At 37.1% G+C, this 27,564-nt stretch overlaps 1 protein-coding gene across 1 annotated transcript in view; it reads left to right on the top strand.

Annotated features, from left to right (window-relative positions):
- LOC145454625 (uncharacterized) overlaps positions 1–27,564 on the top strand; it is a 93,881-nt gene that overhangs the window by 14,216 nt on the left and 52,101 nt on the right. The window contains exons 14-45 of the mRNA XM_080332617.1: positions 168–300; positions 360–477; positions 1,085–1,277; positions 6,096–6,171; positions 6,231–6,386; positions 7,049–7,148; positions 7,213–7,330; positions 8,501–8,597; positions 8,657–8,849; positions 8,909–9,151; positions 9,217–9,322; positions 11,579–11,708; positions 12,094–12,290; positions 14,043–14,213; positions 15,266–15,571; positions 16,200–16,451; positions 18,421–18,546; positions 18,914–19,158; positions 19,704–19,939; positions 19,996–20,072; positions 20,898–22,123; positions 22,348–22,736; positions 23,351–23,625; positions 23,691–23,890; positions 23,956–24,064; positions 24,125–24,348; positions 24,665–24,764; positions 24,972–25,194; positions 25,717–25,884; positions 25,945–26,038; positions 26,749–26,849; positions 27,453–27,521. Coding sequence (XP_080188743.1) covers positions 168–300; positions 360–477; positions 1,085–1,277; positions 6,096–6,171; positions 6,231–6,386; positions 7,049–7,148; positions 7,213–7,330; positions 8,501–8,597; positions 8,657–8,849; positions 8,909–9,151; positions 9,217–9,322; positions 11,579–11,708; positions 12,094–12,290; positions 14,043–14,213; positions 15,266–15,571; positions 16,200–16,451; positions 18,421–18,546; positions 18,914–19,158; positions 19,704–19,939; positions 19,996–20,072; positions 20,898–22,123; positions 22,348–22,736; positions 23,351–23,625; positions 23,691–23,890; positions 23,956–24,064; positions 24,125–24,348; positions 24,665–24,764; positions 24,972–25,194; positions 25,717–25,884; positions 25,945–26,038; positions 26,749–26,849; positions 27,453–27,521 — 6,451 coding nt within the window. The remainder of the gene's footprint in view (positions 1–167; positions 301–359; positions 478–1,084; positions 1,278–6,095; positions 6,172–6,230; positions 6,387–7,048; positions 7,149–7,212; positions 7,331–8,500; positions 8,598–8,656; positions 8,850–8,908; positions 9,152–9,216; positions 9,323–11,578; positions 11,709–12,093; positions 12,291–14,042; positions 14,214–15,265; positions 15,572–16,199; positions 16,452–18,420; positions 18,547–18,913; positions 19,159–19,703; positions 19,940–19,995; positions 20,073–20,897; positions 22,124–22,347; positions 22,737–23,350; positions 23,626–23,690; positions 23,891–23,955; positions 24,065–24,124; positions 24,349–24,664; positions 24,765–24,971; positions 25,195–25,716; positions 25,885–25,944; positions 26,039–26,748; positions 26,850–27,452; positions 27,522–27,564) is intronic.

Here is a 27,564-nt window from a genome sequence, read left to right as displayed (position 1 = left end):
ACATACACAATTTCGCATGACATAGCTTGCAATAAGATAGATAGAGGGAGAGATTTTATTGGTTCGTCAACCGGAACATTCATAACAAAACAGAATGAGTATGTTAATGATTGTAAAAGCGATAGGGTAAAGTGTATAAATTGCGTGATAATATTTCCAATATTCAGATTAATGAATATGACCGCGTCTTCCTTCACGTCTTGGTCTATCCTGCCAGTAGCAACGAGGAGGATTTTAATCTACACAATAACTGGCAGACATTGGATTTGACAGATATATTAGTGCACGATTATAACCTCGGTGAGCAAATATATACAAAATGTTAGCTTCATGAAGTTGCAGTAATTCCTTTTGCATAGATGCTGATCTGAGAGTGACCAGTTTCAAGGTTCCCGATTTTCTTCAAGGAGAGGTTGAAGTATATGCTGATATTTTTATCCAATCCTATAGCACTGAAATCTCTCGGTCATCATACAGGTATTAGAGAATAATAGAGTGTTACGATTTATAATGTAATGAGTACCATTGTTCTACTAAATGGGGTTGTGTCTATATTTGAAACAGGTTTTGTAATCACTTGGGGTTTTGATTGCTACGAACATTAATATTTGGTATGGTATATTTGTTTAAATTGAGCCAAACCAATGACCTTCTCTGTTGCAAAACTGTCATTTCAGCAATATTTTTCACAAGTTCCGTTATTTTACTACTATCAACTACTGGTGGTAATTGATAAATGATCGCTTTTAGATACACTGGAGTTTTATCAACGTAATCGAATATCAGTTTTTAAAATGTAGTGATTTGTCCTCTTTACTGAACTGATATGTTGGAGATACCACACTCTAATGTAAAAACGATTCTTATAGCTATAACCAGAATGAGATTCACTCGAATATTTAAACGTCTGAGCTGAATGCTAACCTACATGAGACACTGGCTTACTTAATTTTTGTAAATTAATAATACTGATAGGTTGGGTCAAAATAAAAATTTTCATTGATGTCACCAGAGGGCCATAGCGGCATGCTCTCTGCTACAACATTTTTGTACTTCAATTGATCAATTGAATATTTGCATGTAGCATCGAATTCTGGTATTCTCTCCATGACAATTACATTACCAACACCTTGGACACTGGCTTGTCGGGATATGCATCGGGGGACAATATAAATAAAGGCGAAACCGGGTTCCATATTGTCTCAGATCTGTACTCTTTCCCCACTCCCACTGACAACCGTTTCTGTGGAGATATCTTCCTGATGATTATTGTCAGCGTGAGTATAAATTTGTATTGATTAGAGTTGATATACTTACTTTTAGAGTGTTATGCTTCTACAAATTCCTGGTTACAGAGGTATGGAAATGGTCGGAATGTAAACCGCTGGAAATATATTTTCTCTATGAACTTGACTTAACTAAAATTCCATAAATATGGTGGTATTCCCCATTGATTTTCTGTCTCTTTTGGTCAGGATATACCAAAAGGACCACCTGAACTGGTGTTTTTTTAGCACACTATTCACTGGAATGTTTGGATATTCTTTCTAGTTGTACATTACGTTCTATTGTACATTCTAGTTGCACCTTCCCAACAACCACCCACTGAGTGGTAGGAATAAAAACGATGATAAAATGCTAAAAGCGTAGAGATTGATTTTGTAACCATTCTGCACTGCTGTGACTAGCCAAGTGATTAAATCCATCTTGAACCAGAAGTTATGTAAGAGAAAATTAGTTTATGATGATCCTGAGCATTTTCGTAAACACAGAATGACTGAATCATAGGATCTGAATTGTTGTGCATTGCATGAATATGAGAAACCACAGAGAAAAAGTAGTTTGCGGATAATCATATTTCCATCATCAAATTTTATTACACTGACGATTTAGTTGTGGTAATAAAGTTTGAAAGGATGGCTGCATTGATTGTGTTTTAACAAAAATCATACCGATTTGATACTGTTGATGTCTTGTTTCCCCCGTATCTTATTGATTTTCCTACGCTATGTTATATGCAGCTCAGTTGTTACACATGTAGACTTGCAGACTGTAACACGAGAAATGGTCAAGTGATTGCGAGCCTCACAGCTCAGTAGTGCCCTCTCTGGTTGGATTTTCCCCTCGTGTCTTGGTAGTCACTTGTTGAAGTTTAGTCGCTTTGTTGCTTGTAATATCATTGGATCAGTGATTGAAGTTAGGCTTAATTTAGGGATATAACGTGCCATTTAGGGCATTATTTGTATTGTGTGAGTATTGTATAAGTTTAGGCCATCATTCAGGTGATTGTATTTTGTTTAGATTGTAAGTCTAGAGCCTAGAGAGTTAACTGTTGTTAACCGCTATTGTGACTATTGCCTCGACGTTGACGTGATCTTTCTATGTAGTAAATTTGTTATCCTATTCTGTAATTTGTTGAGTTACATTTGACCGGGTCTCAGCGGAAGGCTCGGATTGTAGGAAGCAAAGAAAGTAAGGTGGTAGTCTCAATTCGAGTTGGCAAGCTACTCGACAAGCCTAAAATTGTTACAGCCAAAACTCTAATCAAGTAAATATAACGAACTGTCGTTTGAGCTAGGCAACGACCAAAACGTCCGTTACATTTAAGTTAACAACAATCTCGGAAGTAATTTGAAGACTATCAAAACGGCAACTTTTGGTAGAAACGGTCGTCCACAGTTTGATATATCCAGGTCTATTGTATAGACTTGGCCATTGTTGAATATCAATTGCTGCAAGTGGAGTACCGGTATTGTACCGTTTGACAACTGTTAGTAGAAGTATTGTATTGGAAGAGCTGACATTGAATTGATTGTTAGAATCAGCTTTAGTAGCAGTTGATACAAATTTGTGAGACTATTGCGGCTGGTGTTCCCAATAGAAAATTCGACTGCTAAGCCAAGGGTTCTCAGCAGAAGTATTTTGCATTTGAATGAGATATAGGTTCTCATATGAGGCTAGTGTCCTCCATACATGAAATTGTCCTCGTTGTAATTGAAAGTAGAAGCAAGTTCAGGAGTTGTTGATTGGCCCAGCCCTAGGTAAGCAAATAGTTAGTTCGCGCCAGTCAAAACGGTAATGTGCAACTGAGGTTTCCAACGTCTCTCCAATTCGTAACTGATGAAAAACAACAATGACCATGGCAAGAATTAAGTGTGTGTCTGAAGAAGAATTGATTCAGAAGTTGGCCGGACTGCATAGAAGATATGAAAGCATTGAACACGAAATCTCGACCCAAGACGTGAATATCAATCTTCTGAGACATCAAAGTGATCTACAGTGTATGTTTCAAGAATATTCTACACTCTGGAGTTTATACCTCCTCGGAGTCGAAGATGATCTAGAAAAGATTGCATGTCATAAAGATCATGATAAACAAGTGAGATTTTATCATGAATTCCAAAGTAAGTTGGAGAGATGTATGCAAGAAAGATCGAAACATACTCGTTCGCATTATGTTGGAAGCAGTCGTCATATGTCTCGGCGATTGGGAAATGCATATTCTGCCAGCATACATGATAGTGTAAACGTGAAGAGAAAAGAAGCAATCATCCAAAAGAAAATGGCTCATTTGAAATTGGCTCATCAGTTGAATCGCGAAGTTTTGGAAGATGAGAAAGTAATGATTGAACGTAAAACATCACGATTACGATTGAAGCAAGACTTTGAACTTGCTTGCGTTGAAGCAAGTATTTGGAAATCCTCAGCTAACGTGCACAAGCTACATTCATACTCGCAAAAGAATACGGAAGAAATGGCTGTTTGTCAAAGTACTGCTCTGAAGCAAAGCAGTGTAAATACAGAGAATCCAGTTTCTCCTGCCCTCGTTGGACTTGCTGTGAAAGGCCTTGGCAACACTGCACAAGTATTTGTCAATGGGACAGGCAAAGACAAATGTAATGCGAAAATTCAGGATGTGGAATGTCCAAGTAATTCTGAAGCTGCAGTATTCAATTCCACTGAAGTCGATGTTATCGCCGATCCTGCCAATGCGCCACACCCAATTGAAGATTGCATCAATGCAAATACTTGTGTTCAGGACCTTGGTATTTTGAAAAGAAACTATGAAAACGTTGAGGACTGGGACGCAGAATGTTCTCGAACCACAATGGTTAAATTTGACAGTGCTAGGTCTAGTAAATTTCCTGATATTGGAAAGGCGCTGAAGTGTAAGCCGGAAGACGTTCTCCATGTGAACAGAGTTGATAATTATATTCCGGAACGTACATTGTTGTGTAAACACTCAAGTTGTTCATGTGATGCTGAGATTGAAGGTGATACCGAATCACCTAATGCGCATGATGAAGTATCAATACTTCACAAGTCAAGCCATCCTGATCCAACTGGTAATGGTCAGGTAGCAAAGATGCCTGTGCAATTTGTGCATAGAGAAGTGACAGGAGATCAATTCACATTTGAGAAACGATATTCTCTTGATGCCAATATTGAAAAGTTGATGACACAGGTGTCAATGGATTGCGCATTGGATTCAAAGATTGAAGCATGCTCTCGTTCCATAACTGGTGACGATGGGATTCGCAATGTGAGTGCTAATTTTCCATCGCAATTGTTGAAGGATCCACAAGGGTATTCTGACAGCACTGAGTTTGATGAAGAAGCATCTCTTTATAATGTGCCTTGTCTTCAAGAGCTTGCTCGGTTTGGTAGCATGGACAAATCAATGTTGGAGTTGGCTGCCATTTGGATTGGTACTGACATATTGTCATTATCCTTCTTTTATAAGGAGGTGCAAACGGAAACAGCTTTGGAGACCTTGAAGAAGATCGATTGTATGGTGAATGCCATTGTGCGATGTGGATCGAACTCCGATGTCTCCCAAAGAAGAAGAGTGGAACCTTTCCTCATGGAGTTCCAGTTTTTCGTTCGTACTTGGTTGATTGTACAGCCAGTAAACAGATGGTTGTTCGAAAATGTTACTTGAAGACTGTTGATATATTTGAGAGATTTACTGAAGTCTCACCAACCTTTTGAAGAACATTTGGCCTATATTGATAGTGACATTGTGGCATGAGTTGATTGGTAATTTGAATTACTTTTCTTTGGCTTGATAATATCTCGTGCTATTAGGTTAAGTCGATGTATTCTCGTAATTCCTACATCTGTGGGGGGGAATGTAACACGAGAAATGGTCAAGTGATTGCGAGCCTCACAGCTCAGTAGTGCCCTCTCTGGTTGGATTTTCCCCTCGTGTCTTGGTAGTCACTTGTTGAAGTTTAGTCGCTTTGTTGCTTGTAATATCATTGGATCAGTGATTGAAGTTAGGCTTAATTTAGGGATATAACGTGCCATTTAGGGCATTATTTGTATTGTGTGAGTATTGTATAAGTTTAGGCCATCATTCAGGTGATTGTATTTTGTTTAGATTGCAAGTCTAGAGCCTAGAGAGTTAACTGTTGTTAACCGCTATTGTGACTATTGCCTCGACGTTGACGTGATCTTTCTATGTAGTAAATTTGTTATCCTATTCTGTAATTTGTTGAGTTACATTTGACCGGGTCTCAGCGGAAGGCTCGGATTGTAGGAAGCAAAGAAAGTAAGGTGGTAGTCTCAATTCGAGTTGGCAAGCTACTCGACAAGCCTAAAATTGTTACAGCCAAAACTCTAATCAAGTAAATATAACGAACTGTCGTTTGAGCTAGGCAACGACCAAAACGTCCGTTACACAGACCAGGGGTAGTGAACTTTATTCCTGATTGCTGTCTCCTACGAACCTAGCTGCTGGTGACAAAAGGCAAAACCAGTAAATGGTTAGGCTTGCGCCCAGAGGTGGTCGGTGGCAAAGTGCTGCTACTTCCACTTTAGGCACGTTTTTGCGTATTTGCACTACTTCCCTAAGTGATTATGTTTCCAGACTACTTCCTCTTGAAAGTTTCAGTTTTTTAGGCAAAAGTAGACCTAGAACGCTTAATTTTTTACTAACCTGAAAATCAGTACTAATTAAACTTGTACGAAAAAATGATAGATATGTGGCATTCATGACGGGACCATAAAGGGAATGACATTGTGGTCTAATTATAAAACAACCTAATAATTACCTGTTCTTATATTTCCTAACCTCTGTTACTATTTGTTAGTTTTCTGATGATCTGATGGAACGCAATCTGCAAGATAATTTCATGAGTCAGCCTGTTTTCCGGACTTGCACAGACGGTACGCACAGTTTCTTGCACAGACTCAAATAAAAAGGACTGATGTCAAAATTGCTTTAGATGTCTTCGCAATATCGAATCCCGCGATACATTTATTGCCACAATTGTACGCCGACGTTTCGACAGATGCTGTGTTGTCGTTCAATGTGACTTGTGTGATGCATCCATACTGTAATATTCCTAGGGTGGCGAAGTTTGATCAAACAAATTATGAAGGTACGTTGCTGAGTACGCTAGCAGTAGAGAAGCACCGGAAAGTGTTTTCAATATGGTACTAGCACGGTAATTGTTTTAAAATGATAGCTTCCGTGAATCCCGGAATTTCTGGTGTTGGTGGGCACTTCATATCGTTTGTAATGTAATTTATTGTAATCCGACTAAAACAACCTGTGTGCGGAATATTGTTATCAGAATTTAGATTTAGGGATTCATTCAAAAATTAATATTGCGATAGCCGAAGTTAAAGAAGGTATTCTATTTGCAATTGTGCCCAGCCAGGGTTGATGTTGGCTGCATTTTGAAGATTGGGATTAATATGGGTATGATCACGACCTAAAATGCCCCCGCCAATTACAATTCCAGAATTGATACAGTGTAATATGACTCCTGTGTCTACTAAACTGAATTTTGCTGCAAATAATAACGTCAATGAGATTTCATCAATTTTTCATTATGAAATATGCATATCTCTGCATGTTATTTTGACTGAAGTGTTGTTCGATACAATTTTTTAGGATACTTTTAGTGTTCCTAGAGGCATATTTATGATGTCAAACGATATAAGTTTCCATTATGAGCTGTGCTTGGCTTTGTGAGATTTAGGATGTTAAGTTACAGTAGATTTCTGATTTATCCATTCTATTTTTCATTTTATCCAGTTGAAGTGAATTTGGCTTTGACAAAAAATAATCGAAAATCCTACACGCACATATACACGGTGAACGGCAAGGATGCCGCAAACACTTACCCATCGCTTCGGTAAATTAAAATTTTCATTTCTCATTTATATTTGGAATCAGCTCTGATCTTGATTCTTTTACAGAGAACCGTTTTACACGCCAAGTGATAAAACGCCGATGAGGTTGTTTTTCAAAATCCCGCTTCTCCTACAAAGAAACTCAGTTTGCACCAGTACCGCTTATGTGCGAATAGAGCTTGAGGTGAGTTCTGGAGAATAATTTGAAGTAGAACAATCCATGTCTGCTGTCTGTTATTAGCAAAAGTGGTCAAAATAGTTATTGCTGGTATTTGAGTACAAGTTGAAGTATTGCCATTATATTCTACTCAAATTTAGGTGGTAGATATTTTCATGGTATGCTGAAACTACCTCAAATAGAAGAGGAAATGTGAAGTCTGGTATGCATTCAAGTAATTAGTCAGAAGAAACACATTGTGATTTCCTTCCCAGTCATAAAGGGTTTGCTATTACAAGAATCGTAAATTCAGTTATAAAACTTCACAAAAATTCAAAACGTCTTTGGAGAGCTTCTTAGAGGTACAGAACTTCAATATACAATTGAAAAGTATATTCATATTGAAATGAACCCGGATATTTTCGGCTTACACTCGTCAGGGGTAATCGTCAGTAACTAGCAGAGAATTGGAAAGAACATTGTATATCAACAACCATATCACCAAATATGACGTCGCCGGCATGACATTTTGAATACTTGGGGTGAAGAAACTTCATACCGACGATACGATTGTTGATGTACCATGCAATTTCCAATTCTCAACTAGTTGCTTACGATTAAGCCTGACGAGTGTCAGCCGAAAATATTCGGGTTCTCAATATGAATATATTTATCAATTCAAAACGTAGAAACACAGAAGCTTGGCTACTTGAAATTGATGAAGTGTAAGTAGTCTGATAGTGTAATTACTCGAATAAGCAATGGAATTAGACGATTAATAACCTTGAAAAAGTACAAAGTCTGTTACTGACTACCTGTGGTTATATCTTGATTGTTGTATGCCCAAAAGCATCATTAACAAGATAAGTATATCTCAACAAGCATCAACACAATTCCTCACTTTTAGTTCAACTTTAAAAGCACGTTGAAACAAGTTAACTATTTGGACTATGTGGTGTAATCGGTTTAAAATTAGTTACTATATGATATAGCAGACAAATCACGTATATCAATCAATTATATGATAAATAATAAGGATATCTTTGAGTCGGGGGATATTGTAGTGTTGGAGGCATTGGTTAAATTGATTTCATGTCTCAAGATATGGACTTTGAAAAGTATAGGACCTGTACCGCCCTTTCAAATGTTTTCATTGTAGTAATAGTGATTGTTTACTGATTAAAAAATGTTCAACAGACAACCTTGAAATCGACTAACCAATTGAATGATGAAATTACCAACAATCAGATCTTTTTCGACATTACCGAATTCGCTGCTGATCTTTGCAACCCAAGTAAGGTTATTTTCAGTTCACACTGTTTGACTTATTTTGTCAAAATCTTGCCGTTGCAGTTGGATTGCGATTGGAAGTCTCTGAATTCTCTGCGAATTTCTATGATCCCTTCATATACCTTGGTACGAGAATACCTTTCGCCATAACGATCGAAGCTTTGTCTCTTGACGGCACCCAGTTACAAAATCCGGCTTCGCAAATTGGTCTCAGATTTTTCGTCGGATCTGTAATGAATCCGTTAATTTCAACCAGGTGAAAAACTATGAAATGTTATTTCTACCATGTGTAAGCACTTTTTTGTGCCCTTGCAGGAACTTCCATCTTGGATATAATCTTCCCAACTCTGCGGTTCAGTTTCATAAAAAGGAGAATGATGTCTGGAGCGTGATTTACAACGACACGGATGGAGTATACTTGAATCGCACTTCTCTGATTGATAAATGTGGAGAAATGATATACTTGTGCAGCGCGGTCGGTAATATTCGTTGGTCACACGTTGACGAATTTAATATACACACTGCCGAAAATGAATTGGGAATTGGAGGCCCCGTCAGGTACATCTTTTCTTTACATCCATCTCAGGTATTTACTTCTAAAAGATTGAATTGTGTTATTTCAGCTGTCTGAAGTTCAGAGCCATGTGCAAAAACAATGCAATCGCTTTGAGAGAATTCGGCATACACCAAGCATGCAAAATACCGGTGTCGCATGATTACTCGGTACAGGTAAACTATTTTTAGACTACTAGATCAACTAGGTGATGTATCTTAGTTTGATAGCCTGGAACTGTGAAATAATCTTAGGTTGTCAAAGTAGCCAGTGTTTCTACTGAAGCAGAAGTTAAGCCATTAAGCCAAATTTATGCACAGTTGCATGTAGAAGTATCAATTTCCATGAGATGTCAAAATTACATCATATGGAAGTAGCAAATTAAAGTTTGTACAGCACTTAAATAAATAGTTGTAAAAAGAAGATTTGATCGAGGGTCGCACACTTACAACAATGAATTGGAGGGAAAATCAAAAAATCCATCCTTGCATCTAACACAAAATAACTGTTGACACTCGGCGTTCCGAGTCCACTTGAGTCACTCTCATTTTGTCATCGAGTCTGCAGGAGTCCGAGTAATTCTACGAAAGTTCGCGTCCAAGTCACAACAACTTATAAATTTCAGTCACGAATCATCTAAGGGTCCGGTTTTATCATCATGAATTGGAAATGTGGCGAAATAGTGAATCTTTTGCAGCATGGTAGCGTTTGCAATTGATGTGATGGTGAAGTATGATGAATAGTTTCAGGCTTTCGGAGCAATTTGAGAAGGAATTTTAACTTTTAAACCTAAATAGATATATATCTGTCACTTATATATTGTCAAATACTTAAAAATCTAAAATGTATTCGCGGGCCGCACAGAATGATCTGGCGGGCCGCGTGTTTGAGACCTCTGATGTAGGCAATAGGCATATGCCAAACTACTTTCCACTTGTAAAAAATAAGTAGTTTTGCTGAAAAAAATTGTCCAGTAGTTGAAGTTGAAGGAGTCAGAAGTAGTCAAAAATTACTTGAGCACACTGAAAACATTGGAGTACTTCATTTTGATCACCTTTGGGAATAGTTAGATGGCAGCATGAGTATTGGCCGTTTTCAGTAAACACGTTGGCTGATCACTAGAGCGATTTTTTTTACCTAAAAAATGAAAGATGTCGACCTTGAAAATCAAAATCTTGGCTTTTTTTGACATTGAAAAACTTAATTTTGACCAAATTTTGACCTCACGTGTGTTAATTAGGTGGTTTCCCGCAAAATCATAGAATTGTACTACTTATCTTCATTTCTGGTTGGAACTGTCTGTCATTATGAAGTAATTAGGCCTGAGCTAACTTTTTTTACTTGAAAACTGACAACTTTTTACATGAAAGATCTTTATTTCCACTAAATCTGGTCCCATGAAGAATTCCAGTAGTTACATCTCGCATTATGGGAGAACTAATTAAAATTTGTTGTAGTACAACGAAAGATACTTACCTACATTCTCGGGTAAAAAGTGTCTGTCCTTACTACGTAGCTTGCCAAGAATGGAGAAAGAACGCTCAACAGTAGCAGTTGTTGGCTGGCAACACTGAAGCTGTGTGTACAGTATACTGTTGCTGACTCACCGTGTTGCTTCATTCTGACAATTTTTCATCATGCGCTTGTTGATATAAAAACCAATGCCCATTGCCCACGCATACTTGCTTCTGTTAGGATATTGCGGCACGTTGAGCATAACACCATGCCAACCTTTTTGTTTCATTTGGCCGTTTATGATTCACAATGAGCAGACAATGGGCCGGCTACAACGTTAGACCGATAAATTGGGCTACAAGCTGTCAAATATCAATAAGTTCACAATCATCTACGATACAAACGAAATGCAAGTTGCAAAAAAATTTTGACCGTGTAAACAATTTTGACATTTTTTTGACCTAACGCTACAATTTTGGCAAAATTTTGACTTTTTTGACATGTCCAAAAAATCGCTCTACTGATCACATTTACATGTGCATCCGAAAAGTAGATTGCACTCTGCCGGATATTGGGCATTCCTGTTTTATACATAGAAAATCTCTAGTCAATGTATTATCAAATGTAGTATACTCGAATTTCTCAGTTATTTACAATAGTAACAATGTAAATCCTTACAACTCGGATGATATACTGGTAATGATAGTGATCAAGGATTCGCATCACAAAATAATTTTACTGCATTCACTCTCTCCGCTTTTGTACGATTAGTTTTCGGTATTGTGATGATTTAAATCACTATTTTTTGTCACTCTCTTCTATCTATATCCAATCCATTCTGTACGAAGTAGTTTTCATCGAGATAAACCATTGAATTCATGTACTCAAATTCTTGCACTGTTAGCAATGAAGCACAAGGACATTCTTGGTCTATGGCTAATGAGCAGAGTTATGGTTATTTATGATTACTTGTTCAGGTTGATATCGGCATTCAAAACGTCGGAGATCGATTCATAAATTTGAGAGGAAATAAAGACGGACTTGATTTCAATTTCCATTTGTCCCACGATTCAATTTTGGACAATGATGACCTACTAATATACTCAGGTAATTCTACTAATTTAACGTCACTGATAAATGATACTTATATTCCAAGATAAACAAGACTTTTGGATGCTCGCATAATAGCTGATATTAACCCCTTCTGGGCTGCATGTCGAAAAGATTTGGGTAATAAATATGAATATAGTATTCAGATGTAAGATTTTTTGTGATGGGATGTATCTGCAACTTGAAATACATTTAGTTAATTAGAACTGATCGTATGGAAAATAGTGGGTAATCAAATATCTTAAAAACAAACGTTTAAGCACACAAAATGGAATATTTTTAGCGGTACAAGTTTAGGAGTAGTGTATGATGTTTTAGTTAATTTTGTCCATCTCGACGGGCAATTCAGCTGAAAAACAAATAAACGGTGTTATTTTGACAGTGATTAATGTCACGGAGTTGGAATCATACATGTACTCTCAGCAATTGAATCCTTTCGGGTATTTCGCCGTTACTGGGGCTCGGATGGAGATACGTATCCCGGAGCATTTCTGTCGGGACATTTTGCATGTCATACTTTCAATTGAGCATCCCCAAGATACCGAAGAAATCGATAATCACAAGTCTTATCCCATCAAAGTAAGTGCATCCCGACTCTTGTTCAGACAGGATTCGAAGGGGTATGTTTTGAAATATCATTCGTTCTGCATGTTTTTGGAATGACGCTTATATATATTTAGGGCTGTTCAAAAAAAACCTTTTTTTTCAGATTTCCCTAGCTATGTAATAAAATTGTTAGGTTGGTGAAAACGACGCGGAACACCAACTTTAGTTCAATTTCAACAAGTAGAAGCGATTTTCTTGCAGTAAAAAGTTTTGAATCTATCATTAAAAAATAAAAATTTCAAAATTTTTCTATCAACCTCATAAAATTGTTAGGCTGTCAGTAGAGATGATGCACACCAAATCTGACTCAATTCCAACCACTAGAAGCGAATTTATTGCCATAGAAAAATTTTGATTAGAATAAAATAGCATTTGCGGTGGTCAACTCTTTAAATATTTATTATAAAATCATGGAATTGAAATTTTTTCTACAGCAATAACTTCGCTTCTAGTGGTTGGAATTGAGCCAAATTTGGTGTGCATCATCTCTACGGACAGCCTAACAATTTTATGGGGTTGACAGGAAAATTTTAAAATTTAGGTTTTTATATTTTTTAATAATAATTTCCAAACTGTCTACTGCAAGAAAATCGCTTCTGCTGGTCGGAATTGAGCCAAAGTTGGTGTGCAGCGTTGTTTTCATCAACCTAACAATTTTATCACATAGCCAGTGAAATCTGAAGAAAGTTTTTTTTTGAACAGCCCTAATATCTATATTATTTCATCTGTGTATTTTTTGATTCATGCAAACATTATTGTTGCTACTTTACGCTCACAATCTCCATATATATCTGTTCATGAAATAGCACTGTGATATTTTATCACTATTTAAATCCCATTATCTTTTAGTTGTTTGAAATTTTGTACAATGTTCTAATGTAAGCTTGACATTTACTACTTGGTGCTTTTCCTAGTAGTATCGATGAGATAACTATTGAAACTATAGTTCACGGCCTTTTTAGTCTGATTTTTATTCATTCTTATCATCGGTTGACATCAGGAATGCTGCAACAGTTGTATAAGTTGAGCCAGTAACCTGAAGTAAACTAGTAACCTGAAGTAAACTGAAGTAAACTGCATCAGCTGGTGTTAGTGTAATCAGTCACTAGTTATGATGTCCTTCAAGCAAAGAGTTCTCTCATCAGCATAACATTGCATTGGATTGTCAGAGCTAGATCAGTGGTTCCCAACGTGAGTGAAATCGCCCCTCAGTGGGCAATTTTGAGAAACAAGGGGTCGAAAATGTTAGAACGTCTAGTCAGATATATTTAATTAACACGGCCAAAATATGCATGTGGAGACGGTTTATTCTGCATATGACGCGAAAAAAGGTCAACTCAACGGAAAGTAGACGCAGAAACCATTTTTCCGAGCACCTACTCGGAAAAATTACCCTTTTTTATTCAATTCACCAGGGATAAGAGTTGGGTGAATAAATTCCCGATTATGTGTCCTCTCTTTCAGATCAGTAAATTTATGGGGCGAAAATTTGTGTCGTGCTTGATAAGGAGTCAATGAATCGAAAAAACTGTGACCCACTGACCTAGATTCTAGAATTAAGTCAATTTGACTAATCGCTGGTTGTGATGACATGTGCTGAGAGAATTAGTGTATCACAATCACAGAATGACTTCATTTGTGCCATCATACCTATGCTCAATTCTTTTCTGATCAATGACCTTTCAGGAACGGTGAGATTGATTATCTTCTCTTGATTTTTTGTAGGTAGACTGTGATTTCGTCAGAACGCCGCTGATGTTTTTGTCTGCGGCCAAAACGTCTGGTGAAATCTTTATCGAAAAGAAAAGTTTGGAGAGCAAACCTGTTGTGAGATCTGGAATGGTTTCCGTCGAACTTGAAACTGGGATTACTTCACAACATGGATTACTTGATATGGTAGCACCTTTTCTGTTTGTTTGCTCTTCTTTTATATCATGATTATATTTGTATTTGGTCCGAAAATATTTTGGGGCCTGAATTCGACTGTCAATCTTTAATGAAACAGCATAATATTGGTAAATTCTTCGTTTAGCAAGTTTAAAATACCAAGCAAAGTGGTATAGTTGTGAAAACCATGGTAATTGATTTGTAGCAGTCCAGTAATTACATTTGTTTCGTCACACTTGATTGCTCACACCTGTTCCTTCTCCTTAGAATCATGTAGAATATTTGCTGAGGTTATTCTGGCTGCACACGGTTTTTCACTTGAGGTTAGGCAGTAGCGAGCATGTATGCGAGTGTCTTTGTGTGGGAGACCTCCTAATATAGTCTATGTAAAGAGATTCACAATAGTTTTTAGACAGCTTTATTTCTGCGTCCTCACGGCAGCCAGTTCAGACAAGAAGGGAGCATGCATTGTCATGTGTCCACCAAGTGTCCATTTCACGTAGTCAATGCTAGACACTTGGCGGCTCCAGAAATAACAGTACCATCACAATAGCAACTAACAATCATTACACACACACACCCCTAATGGGTGGGCTGCCACATTTGTATTGTCTACTAGAGATAGTAAATTACCTTAATTCAGTGCTGATTGAAGTATTTTGTCATATTAAGGTGTGGCTCTGGATTTGAAAGATAAGTAAATTGATACATAAATTGTACTTGGCTGGTCTTGATGGCGCGCTAATAGACCGTCCACCGACAGGAGAGATTCTGCAACCTGAGCACGACGATGTCCCCGTTGAGCAGTTATCGCCAAATCGGGGACTCTGTATATGTTGCCATGCTAAGCTGTTTTTACCGAACCCATAATGGGCTACTGCATAAGTTATCACAGAATAATACCGTTATAATTTCTGATATGTGCTCATTAAATTGATATCTATGCTTCTACTCTACTTAAAAGTAATAATGTATCAATATTGGATATTTCTATGTATGTGTGTTATTGAAATTTACGCCCAGTGTTGAAAAATAATACAGTACTTCAAATGCAATTTCAGGAAAAATTGGATTTGTCATCCATAATACTCACTTTTGTCTTGACGAGTAATGAGGATATTGATTACAACGACGAGAGATTGCTAATAATGTCAATGTCAGGAGCAATATTATGGAAATCTTCCAAAATACAATTTGCAACAGCAGAATCTCCAAATTTCCAAAAAGACTCGATTATCAATCAGTTTGTATATGAAATGGCGACATTCAACTTGAAGTATTGTGGGAACCCATTCATCGGAATACAAATAAGTGAAATCGGACGGTCCGATTTCTTGAAATTGTCAGAAAAGGAGTTATTTGTACGGGTATGTGATTTTCACTCTTTCTACACTGTTAAGCTGCGTCCTTCCTTCAATAGCCTTGTTTTAGATCTTTTTAAACTAGCCAGCCATTGATACGACTGATTGGTTCTATTTTTCAACAGTGATGTACAGTGAACTAAATTTTGTTGTTGTCTTGTATCCTTCCCATATCAGGTTCCATACCGACATTCTCTAAAGCCCTTTCTCGAGGATGTCAAATAAGACATTATGTGATATGATAATGTATTGAAACCTATCACATGGAAAATATTACCAGGAATATATTGATATTTTATAAGTTTAAGAGGCAATTTTCAATATATACGCATGTATACGCATATATGCATATTAACACCATTGATCCTCATATATGTTATATTTCCGAAGTTAATGTTTAATTATAGTATAATGTGCATATGAATACATATGAAAATGTCATGTGCTGTGTCTTATCCCCTAAATCCATCATGCAATCCCTTTACTATAGTATCCCACATTAAAAAGTCTTCAGTCATATCTACAACAATAGTAGTATATAAATTCACATACATTTTAAAATATATTTGCCCAACCAAAGTTGTTAAATTCCTTTATTTTATTAACATATTTTCACTTTCAAACCAACTTCTAGAAAAATGTAACCTGTACCTACGATGTCTTCAAACTTGTCGACGGATCCTTCAACTTCATCCCCTTTTCCACGCCATTATATCCTGGGATTACAAGCAAAGTCAAATTGGAGATTGAAATGGAATGCGTTGCTGATTACTTCTGTTCGATTCTGAAAGACAGCTCTCAAGAAGGGTGGCTTGCTACTAATGTGTTTTTCAAACTGTGGCTATCAAGTGACATTAATGGAGCATTGGATGTTATCAATCTGGAGGTGTGTATAAATATATAACGGTGTTGTTAACCTCATTGAGGCGGGCGAGAAGAAGAAAAAGCTTTAAAATGGTAGCACAGAAAATAAGTATGGCTACTAAATGGGATCTGAACCCGCTACCTTGTGTACATAGGCGCCGAACCTGGGTATGCAAGGTATGCCATGCATACCTAGACATTTTTTTAGGTATGCGGCATACCTAGAATTCAGTTTGGCATGCATCGGCATAAACCCCGATTGTGTTATTTAGAACAAATCGCAATGTATTTCCGTTTACGACATTACCTGCTGCCGCTTATGTGAGCGAGGTAATCCGTTGCGCGCGGCCAATTAGCGAGATTCGTCTGTGCGGCACAATGTAACGCCACGCGCTTTCCCGCTGAGATGATCGCGAAATTATGCGCTCGGCAATCGTCGCTTGAGACGCTTGCTTGATTTATCGCGTCTCCAACAAGCCTAGTTTCTCTAGCTTGAAAAATTACATCAGCAGTAGGCCCGGTGCGTACTGTACCATCGCTAGCCTGCACTATCGCATCTGCATTGGTGCGCACGATATCATCGCTTGCCTACACAATCGCATCTGCAATAGGCCTGATACGAAAGATATCATCGCTGGCCATTGGCCAACTATCGCGTCTTGAGCCTAGCATGTGTTGGCTCCAATCTCTCGCTGGCTTGGAGACAATGCCGTTAGGTGTGTGCTGATTAACGATTGTGATTAAAGAGTGACATCGCGAAACTGGATGACATTGAATGTCCGCAGACATGTGCGATTGTGCGTTCGCCGTGCATGTGTAATTGAATTACGCTAATACTTAAACATAACCATCAGAAAATGGCTGTCAAGGCTTGAGTTGAAAAAGACGAGTATGGTTTGAACAACCTGAAATCGGTGCCATTATAGAACAGATTCCATAACAACTCGGACATTTTGACTTGCGCTAATCGTCGCGGAGGTTACGTAATACACATTGATAAGCGGCGTATTTAATCGTTCGCGAGCGATCAGGGACTCGCTAATTGACAGCACTTCCGGACTCGTTGACAAGCTTATCATACGCGCAAGTTCGTTAACATGAGGAGACTGTATAATCGGCATTTACGCATGCACTTAACCCTCATGAATTGATGCTATATTAACCCTAAATATCAATTCTGTCGCATTATGACGTCATTCTTTTGTGACGTCATCGAACCCGCATACCTAAGGAAAATTAGCGTTCGGCGCCTATGCTTATGTATCTGCCAAAACCTGGGATATAGCACTAACCGACTATGTCATCAAGTCTGATGAGTTAGTTGTCTCGTTTCACTTACGTAATTGCAACGCAAAACAACCTTATTTTTGAAAAATAAATTTCGCTCCCTTTCCCACGTCGGCGATGAAATTAGCTACTTGATAGTAGTTCGTTTAGACCGGGGGCGCCAACCTTTTCGGCCAATGGGCCACATGCAGTTTACTAATCATTGCACGGTCACTTTTATGTATCATTGTTAGTCATCTGATAGGAGCGAGCCGGATTCAGTAGCGAGGAAAACAAGATTTGTTTTAGTACGCATCATAATCGATAACATTAATGTAATGAAAACCCAGTCTCTGTATGCAAGGAATGGACTATTCGGCGAACATGCGTCTATCATTCATCTCCAGTCAAATCTGCGGAGAAATATTCTACTCCATAATAATGTACGAAGAACTACGAAAAATGTGGCTGGCCCCTGGCTATGCCACTCTGTCATAACTGATATTATATTCATCAACATCCCAAATTTCATGGTCAGACTAATCAAATTTTTGGTTGGCCTCGTAAGTTCAAAAGAAATTACTTGGGTAATACATTTTTGTTAACTAATTTTGACAATTAAGTTGCGGGCCACTCAAAACTTTCTCTCGGGTCACTGGTTGGCCACCCCTGTTTTAGATTATAATATATCTAATAAGTGTCACGTTCGAAAAATTTATTTTCAGACAATTGACAATACATGGCTGTCTTCTCCAACATTATCGAGTGGTTTTGACAGAAACAACTATATCAAAAAGTACATTGTTGATGGAACTATCGTCATCCCAATTACCGATACATGTACCCGACAAGTGAGTGTTTATTGAATTTCCCGTCATGTACGCCTATTTTCGTAGTTCCGTTACTTTGTTTACCCGACCAAGAATATGTATAGAAATTCCTGCATATTTACATTTGCTTCTTTGATACATTTAATGGGTAGTGTGACAGTCAATTGCATTAGGAGTCATAGACTCATATATCGGCATTGCTTCAAAATTAGTCACAATATCTAGTGATTTCATCTGTAGTATTGGAAAATTTCATTGTAACAGGGATATCTTCCACCTCAAACTACACCAAGTACTGATATTGATTGATGATTAGTTATCTATGATGTAACTTTAAATATTTATTGCATTTATTTAATCTGATTTTAACATAATGTTCTTTCTTTAGCGTTATGTTCATGTGGAGATCATACCTGGATCTTCAAGCTATACATCCAGTCTGGATCCAATTGTTGTTGAGAATAACAAAGCTACAGACAATTTTAATATTCTCTCGTGTGACACGGTGGAATATATCAACCTCTCGCCAAAGTTTGGCATCAACTACATACTCTATCCTTCACTTGATACAGTAGATGCTGAAATTCATGTCCAGTACAATCTTGCTGTCCGAACATCAGCCAACTCGGAAAGGTAATCACATTAGACCCAGCTGTATATTTCCTAATCGAAAACTATTAACTGAGTCATAGTTTATTGAAGTGACATATGAAAATGGCGTTCATTTGAGAAGTTCTAATAGTTTTATTTTATCTGAGTGACAATGGTATGATCAAATTAATTGAGCTGTCAGTCAACTGGTTTGTCACTTAAGCAATTAAAGTAGCACCTATAAATGTCTCGCTGAAATAAATACAACTTTGTAACTCATTTGATCTGATATATTCCTGTTTTAATTATATCTTTTGAATAGAGTGCATTGGATAAGTCAGACTGCTGGTTATTTCAATGTATGTAACGTTCAATCTCGAAATTAAATGTAAAATTAAGAGTAATAGGTCTATTGCAAACGCGATGTAAGCCAAGTTATTATGTGAATTGCTCAAAAAAATGATTTTTTTTTTCTTCATATTTTGATTTGAAATAGTATTTTTTGTTGTTGATTAGCCTATGACTTTTCTATGGACACTTTCGATTTATTGATGTTTCACTGTAGACGTGTATCCATCAATTGGCAGGTTTGAATTGAATGGGATACCCGAAGATCGGCGTAATGTTTTCCAATTCAATTTCAACATATATCTGTCCGGGATGAAGTTGTTTAATCCGGAAGCAAGTCTCAAACTTGATTCGAAAAAGTCTGCCGATCAGATCTCAATGATGCAGAGCCCAATATCAGTAACTGATCAAACCCTGTATATATCTGGAGATATAGTTATACCGGTGCAGGATGTGGTTAGAGTATGTTGTTCAGGTGCGTTCTTATGTTGGGTTTGAAAATTTCAGATTCATAGTTTTGATCATTTGTAGGTGCTTCGGACCAATGCCAACTTGTGGCTTGGATTGACAGTGATGACAGTGATTATTCTGATGGAAGAAATGGGCAGGTATGACCTTGAAAGTTTGTTTTTCATGTCGGTGACTTGGTCACGCAATAATATCTCAGGGTTTAACAACATTATTACTAAATAGACGCAACAATGAATTGTTTATTTTCATTCTTTGACATTCTGATCCTGAAAGTGATATCACAAATTTGCAGCTTATATTTTCAGAATATGTACATTCATTGGCCTCAATAGCTACGTTGGTATATATTTAGTTCGAACGCCACTCATACTAATACGTAAACCACTGATGATCTGCTTAGGCAAAATATCAAGTTTGGAGTTACCATAGATCTGTATTATCTTATGTCATAGGGAATGCTTAAATTACAAAATTACTTAGTTGATTTGGAAAATATTCTACTAAATTTACCACCTTCTGCTCACTAGCGAACTTAGAAATCTCAAATATCTCTGCCAGATAGCAAATAACTGGTGAAACACTTCACTGCGTGAAATTTGTAAACATAATTCCTGATTTTATCAGAAGGTGCGTACTAATTTCGGCAATCCAGATAAAAGAAAAACAGCTACTACTCAGTAAATACAACCCATGATATCTTGGTGAACTCGAGCACTATTGCGTAGGGATAGGAATTGTCTCCAGTTTCTGATTTCATGCGATATGACTTTGTGTCTCATAATTATGCTCTACTTCTTTTCCTTTGTAATATCCGATATTATAAAAAGTTATATGTTCCCAAATTTACTCACAAACAAACATGTGTAGTTACTGTACAGCCAAAATAAACTTCATTCTTACATTGAATATCAAATCAATTAGTTCAACAATCGATCACAAAAACACTTATCGATATTCAACAGATCGATGAATTGAACGAAGCCGACAACATTGTGGAGATGACAGTTCCATTCGAGTCCAAAATATGCAGCGATTTTCCGATAACATTCACCATCAGAGATCTGGCCATAAGCAAAACGGGTTTTGCTCAAATTGACAACCGATTGGCAGAAGAAATTGTCTTTAGAATCAAGACGTCGGTGAAGATGAGGATAGAAAAACTGCCAGAGAATTTATCAGCCCGTGATATTGCTGAAATGATAGTCTCATGCGAAATCAGATTTGCTGGAGAGTGCTGGTCGAAAATTGCGTTTTCCGTGGATGTGCTAACTGATAGTCGCATACATGCATCATTCATTGAGAATATGACAATCGCGCAAATGTTTGACAATGCAGACACCATTCGTGTTTCTGATGATATTGTGTACCTCGAATGTGCAGTGACTCTATTGTATGAACTCCCATCCAACGAATGTGGTAAACATATCGAAGTGGCAGCAATGATTTTGAGCGAGTCCTTGGAAATTTTAGACAAAAAGAACACACATGTTGGCAAAGTTATTTGTGGCAACCGCTTAGCCATCGACCATGTTCACTTGACGCCAGACCACGAAGTAATGTATCCGACATTTGAATACAGATCATCGGTATCGTTTTTGGTGGAGAATCTTTCTCCCGAAAATACCATGTTAACAGACTTCAGACTGGGCGTTTGTGTTCACGCAGAAAATTTCAACTGTTCTTCCAATTTTGCGAAATTTAATCTGTCGTCAACATTAACGTTGGGTCCTTTTGGGTCACGAGAGTTGGATATACCTTTTACCGCGATGGCATACGAGGAGGTATGCTCGTCGAATAAGCATCTCAAAATGGTTCCCGGAACACTGAATTTTACCATTTTTCACATAAATGGAGAGTTTGTACCCTTACCTTTTACTCGAGAAGTCACAATTAACTGCTCTACATATCCGATTATGGCGTACTTAGTATTTGGAATGAGGTTTATGGATCTCCGCCTCTCTGATTTGCGAATTCATGAAAGTGATAATACTTCTGATACCTATGTGTGGGATGTCAAGCAGACTTTGCAGACATCTGTCATCGCTTCCAAGACTGAGCTGTTATATTCTGATGTTGATCCCTTGATTTCGGACCGGGACTTGAAGATTGTATTCAAAATTAAGAATGGAGACACCGTTACAGTATTGTCACAGGACATTTCAAGCTCAGTACTTGTCGTGACCTCAGAGTGAGTACCAATCTGCAGAGCAGTGTTTTCTCCTGAGCTTCTGATATCAATGAATGCTTTTCTTCGATAACTCCACTATAGAAACACTGCTGACTTTTTTCATCTATTTCCATGACTCTTATGAATATCCGTGGCCCTTTCGCTGCTATTTCATGTTAGTTGTCATCTCGAATATGATTTTGGGAATGATTACAAAGTGATTGAAATTTTATTTTTCAATTTAGTACACTTGGAGTCAAGATGATGCATTCAGTAAGGACTGAAAACTTGTCCACAGTAGTGGGGAATTGCGGACAGACGGTTTCATTCATATGCGAAGCATCATATCTCTCACATGGGGATATTATTGAAGAAATATCACCAGTCAATAACGTGGTGACATCTAACATCTTTATACGTTGCCCTGGCGATAAGCTACTCATCTCCACCTTAAATCATAACTTCTATCATGAAGAGGGAGGGAAAATGCTTGAAATATCTTTCAATGTTGCTTCACCAGACGCATTTGAATTTCAAAGGCTGACTGACATATATGTGAAGGTTGAGATAAGAGATTCCGATGTACGGCATGAAATTGTCAGCAACAAAAGAATAGAAGATGGTGATATACAAGGTAAATATGCAAGCACCGTTATTGGAGTCGTATGTTTACTCAATATTGGTAAATTTCATATTTCGGTAACATTTCTGTGTATGTTAACGCTTGACATGTCATAAGTTTGTAGATTCCATATTTAAAGATAGTTGAGGAACATATTTTAATTATGGATATATGCACTGATTAAACTGCACAGCGCAGAGTAAGACATATTGCATTGAATCAGACATGGTAGTGATGAAATGAGATTTAATATTCCCAATATTGCAAAATGACCATTTAAGCCAAATCGTTTGCTTAAATCTGGTAGGTATATATTAATTTGATAGCATGCAAAGCTATTAATTGCATGAGTTTTTCAAGCAACTCTGCATTCTTTTATATACATATCAGTAGTGCAACACTACCCTGTTCCCTTTTTAGTATTCCGTTGGTTGGAGTTGAACATTTGATAGCAGAATGTCTGCTTATATTAATCTTGCATCTTATCAGCAGAATAATATGACTCCTCAAGTCAAAGTAATCTAAACTGACGTTTTACTCTATCTTTAAAGGAAATGAGGATACTGTCATAGACCAGTAATCCTGTTTTATCACTGCACTCTAATAACACGGAGAAATTGTTACAGAATCGGAGCTTACCACACTAAGAAAAGTGACCAAATTGTTTGCATTGGAAAAAGGTTTTGACTTCAATGTCTGCTGTCAAAACAGTACACTTGCAGTGGAACTCAATCCTACTGTTGACTGGTTCGAAAAGAATTACTATAAGTACACGGACATAAGACCTGTCCTCATGGAAAGCAGATTGATGTGCACATGCTCACAGTTTGACATTTCTGGGGTGTTTCAAAGGACTGTAGACATATACCATCAAAACCTATCTTCAACTATTTCAGTTAATGTGAGTTTCTCTTAGTCAAATCGTCAGTATAATTCAATACGGTGTGTAATATTTCATTGTTACAGGTTGAACTGCATCAGCACCATTCTGAAATCACCCTAGATACAACTCTCGAAATTGAGCTATGCCTTTCCAAGCCTCAGTCGAATGCCGCTACTCGTATTTGTGTGTTAGCAGAAGCAGATTTGAGTGATTTTCAGATTAAAAACCCCGCCGACAATACTGACTCAGTTACTAGAAACATGACGGTCGATTTCATAGACAGGTATATGCATTGTAAAATTCGGATTCATTTGCGTTATAATTGCTTATTTTTCCTATTTCAAAAAGGATGAGGTATCCGTCGGTATATTGTGGAGATATGAATCTGCGTGTCCATCTTGACCATAACAATTTACTGGAGGAATCAGACGAAACGAATAATGTTATTCATTCCACGGTAATGAATCCACAGGACCGTTCATTTTAATAAGTCTTGATATTGCGCGTTTTGCTTTAGGCTGTCCTGAAATGTCCAGGAGATGTATATGCTATTTCTTCAAATGCAATGAGGTTGATACACCAAGCCGGCGCATCGCAATTTCTGGTGACTGGCATTTTGTACGCCAGGAATATGCTGACTGCAGCTATATCAAATTCGAAACTGCACCTTCGCTACATGTATCACAGTCAACCTATTGCCGATTCCCTGACGAGTATCAGTCTGTTGAGAAATGAATTTGAGTATGTAAATTGTACATGTACATATACGTGTAGATATGTTCTAGCACCATGTCCATATACCAGCACAAACTTGCAACATGTAACATTCGAATCCTCAAGAACTATATATTCTACATTGCGTTATCTTCAGTCTCAATTTGTTCAGAATCGCAAGAAAGCTGTATGATTAGATTAGCTTGTTTGCTTCCACTTGGGATTCTAGCTGACTTTCAGAAATATATATTGTAGAAAAATGGAAATGTTTTAAGAATGCTGCATTTTAAAAAGAGAAGACATCATATTTCCCATTAGATTGGACAACATATCATTTTTTTAGATCATTTGCAATCCAACTTGGCAATCAATCAAAACTTAGGGTGGTGCTACAGGATGCACATTATTCGTTTGCTACGAAGGAGCTTGAAATCTGGCAAATGGTGAGATGCTTTTTACATTTCTTGGGATTTTAAGTATATTTTTTGTACTAGGAAGGCATACCATACAATTCATGGCATACAAATCATATTTTTTCTGCAGTAAAAGTAGCGCCGTGGTTATGGATTAAATATGACAACAATACATATTTGATTCTCATGGTATAAAGTTACTGCACTTTTTCTGACTTAATAAATTTTGATTTTCAGATGACAATAACGGATTCTGTTTGCGAGGAAATGCCTTCATATGTCTCCATAATTGTTCTTGACGACAATTTCCTGGACGAGTCGATAATTCAAAATAACTTTGTGACCCTTCCTATTGATGATATTGCGGAAGCATGCTCGTATTATTACGCATATCGCGAAAACCTCCCTCTTCCCCCCATCGTAATGAGTGTTGAAGATATTGAAACTACGTTTGCGGAAGGTGTGTTATGTGAGGGTTGTTAATGATTAAATTTCTTCGCAATGGTCAGGAGTCGAAGCCGTAGAGAGTATGTTTAACATATCTCAAAATAAACCTGGGCACCAATTGCTTAAATAGGTATTTCTTTCATGGCTATAATGTCCTGCATAACTGACTTGAAGTCACAAAACATCATCCATATACTGTCTTGGTTAACATTTATTGTTATTTTTAGTAATTGGTACCATAGCAATAGAGTTTTGACTATTCATACGAATCGAACCTATGTTTTTGTCGGCATATCTGAATTTCGGGAGCTGTGGAAAGTTTTCTGGGGTGATGTGATTGTGAGAATTTCATCAGCATTGGTAACGTTGCTTTCAATTCTTAGTAACTTAAGTACAGCTGAGAAATCAGACATCATTCCAGGCTATGAATATGGGCTGTCAAAGGTCGGATGGGTTGGTAAAACTGAATTGCGATTACCTTGATGATACTCTTCAAATTTTTGTTTTACTACTCCATAAATAATGAAATTCTCAGGTAAAATCGACATTGGAATCAAATTTTCATTCACAAGGAATGGAAACTCTGAAGATTTTGAATTTGGAAATTCTATCGCGTCGTTGAATGTATCGCTAGGTGATGATGGATCAAAGTTTAAAGAAATTGCGTTCAATCAGAATTTGAGTCTTTTGGATTTTAGCAAAAGTAGGTGAACTGTGCATTTTATCTATAGTAGGTGTAAACTTGACATTGTTGCTCTTCTAGATGACGGAGAAACGTCGTCTCATATATATGGCTCATATTATTACAAGTTCTTTTTGGATGCACACACTTTTTCGGAAGCCAAAAAAGCTTGCTTGTAAGTAAACTGGTAGAGCTTTCTACAAATTTCTTTTGGGTATTGAAGTATATCTTGGAACGCGCAATGAGGTATATTTGTACAGCTTGAAGTTATTATCACATTAATTCATTCTAGCTGATAACGAATTATGTGGAATTAAGATATAATTTTTGCATCATTTTCGATAAAATAAGTCTTTGAATACCCAAGTAATATTACCCATATGTGATTCTGTGATAAATAAATGTGGTTTCACAATATGTTTCTTTACGAACCACGTGATGTGTAAATATAGTTGGAAATTATTTACGATATAAAATTCTGTAATGCATTGGTAAAATGGCTCAATTTGTCAGATCAACGTTCAAGAAAGGAATTATAATATCTGTTAACTGGAGTTATCCCTTGGTCATATGCACCCCCCAAATGCATTTTGAAATACCTCTCATGTACTGCTGTGATTCCGACTGTATCACCAACCCTTTTCATAGTACCCAAGGTCTCATTGTAGATTATCACCAATGACCAATCGGCCTATTCATATTCTGGTCATCCGATAGAAACAGTATGAATAAAGAATTCACATGCTGTCAAACATTGCTTAGATAAATATTCCCTAGTAAGCTGGTGTTCCTTCAATTCGAAGATGAATATTGTAATAATAATATCCGTTGGCTCATTTTTGCTATAGCTTTTCTACTGTTTTTCATCATATATCAATTTTACAGGGACATTGGGTACAGAATCGCGTTGCCGAAGACAGATGATGTTTTCAATTTTCTACAGAATATAGGATCTTCAAATTATCGCCATAACTCCTTTTGGATAGGTACAGCTGAAGGTTTCTTTTATTGTAACCACACTGGCATATGCATAAATAAATTTCGCTGAATATTTTCACTTTCATTTTATCTCCCAATTCAATCGAATGCTACTGCAAATAAGATTCGACAATTTGCAACCTTGTGTTGTAATTAGGCATTACATATACTTGATAAGTTATTCCGATGATGATTTGTATCAATCCAAAGGTTGCATGTTAATGAGGTCCAGATAAATATCAAGTGATATGTTTCTTCCAGGATGCTCTTTTCCATTTTTAATCATCAGAATTTTCTTCACATGAACTACGTAAATGATCAGGAACTTTCTGATTTAATTCTAAAAACGCCGTATAGCTGTACAATCTCAAACAAACAATTTCATCATGCTCTCAATGCAATTGTCAGTAACTGAAAAAGGGCTAGTAGTATTCAGCCTGTTTCTATGAAAAACTAAGATAGTTAATCTACAATGCTTAAGCACACTTGTTATACAGCTTCAAATATTTTCCCCATTCTGGTACCTAATTGTTACATGGCTAGAAATATATATGATATCTATAGCTTTATGGAGAGTGGTAATTTTCCTTTCAGTATTATGCATGTTGCAGGTGTTTCTGATGTAACAAATTCTGGTAGCTGGACATGGGAGGATGGTTCGAATTTCCGGCTGAATTCATGTAAGTTGATACTCGCATGTTCAGGGGGATTCTACTCATGTGG

The sequence above is a fragment of the Botryllus schlosseri genome, chromosome 13 (assembly GCF_051294905.1).
Source record: "Botryllus schlosseri isolate E-star chromosome 13, Bs_hap1, whole genome shotgun sequence".
In the NCBI taxonomy this organism is placed as follows: Eukaryota; Metazoa; Chordata; class Ascidiacea; order Stolidobranchia; family Styelidae; genus Botryllus; species Botryllus schlosseri.
Note: the sequence above shows the minus strand (reverse complement) of the source record. Positions and strands in the feature narration are given on the sequence as shown.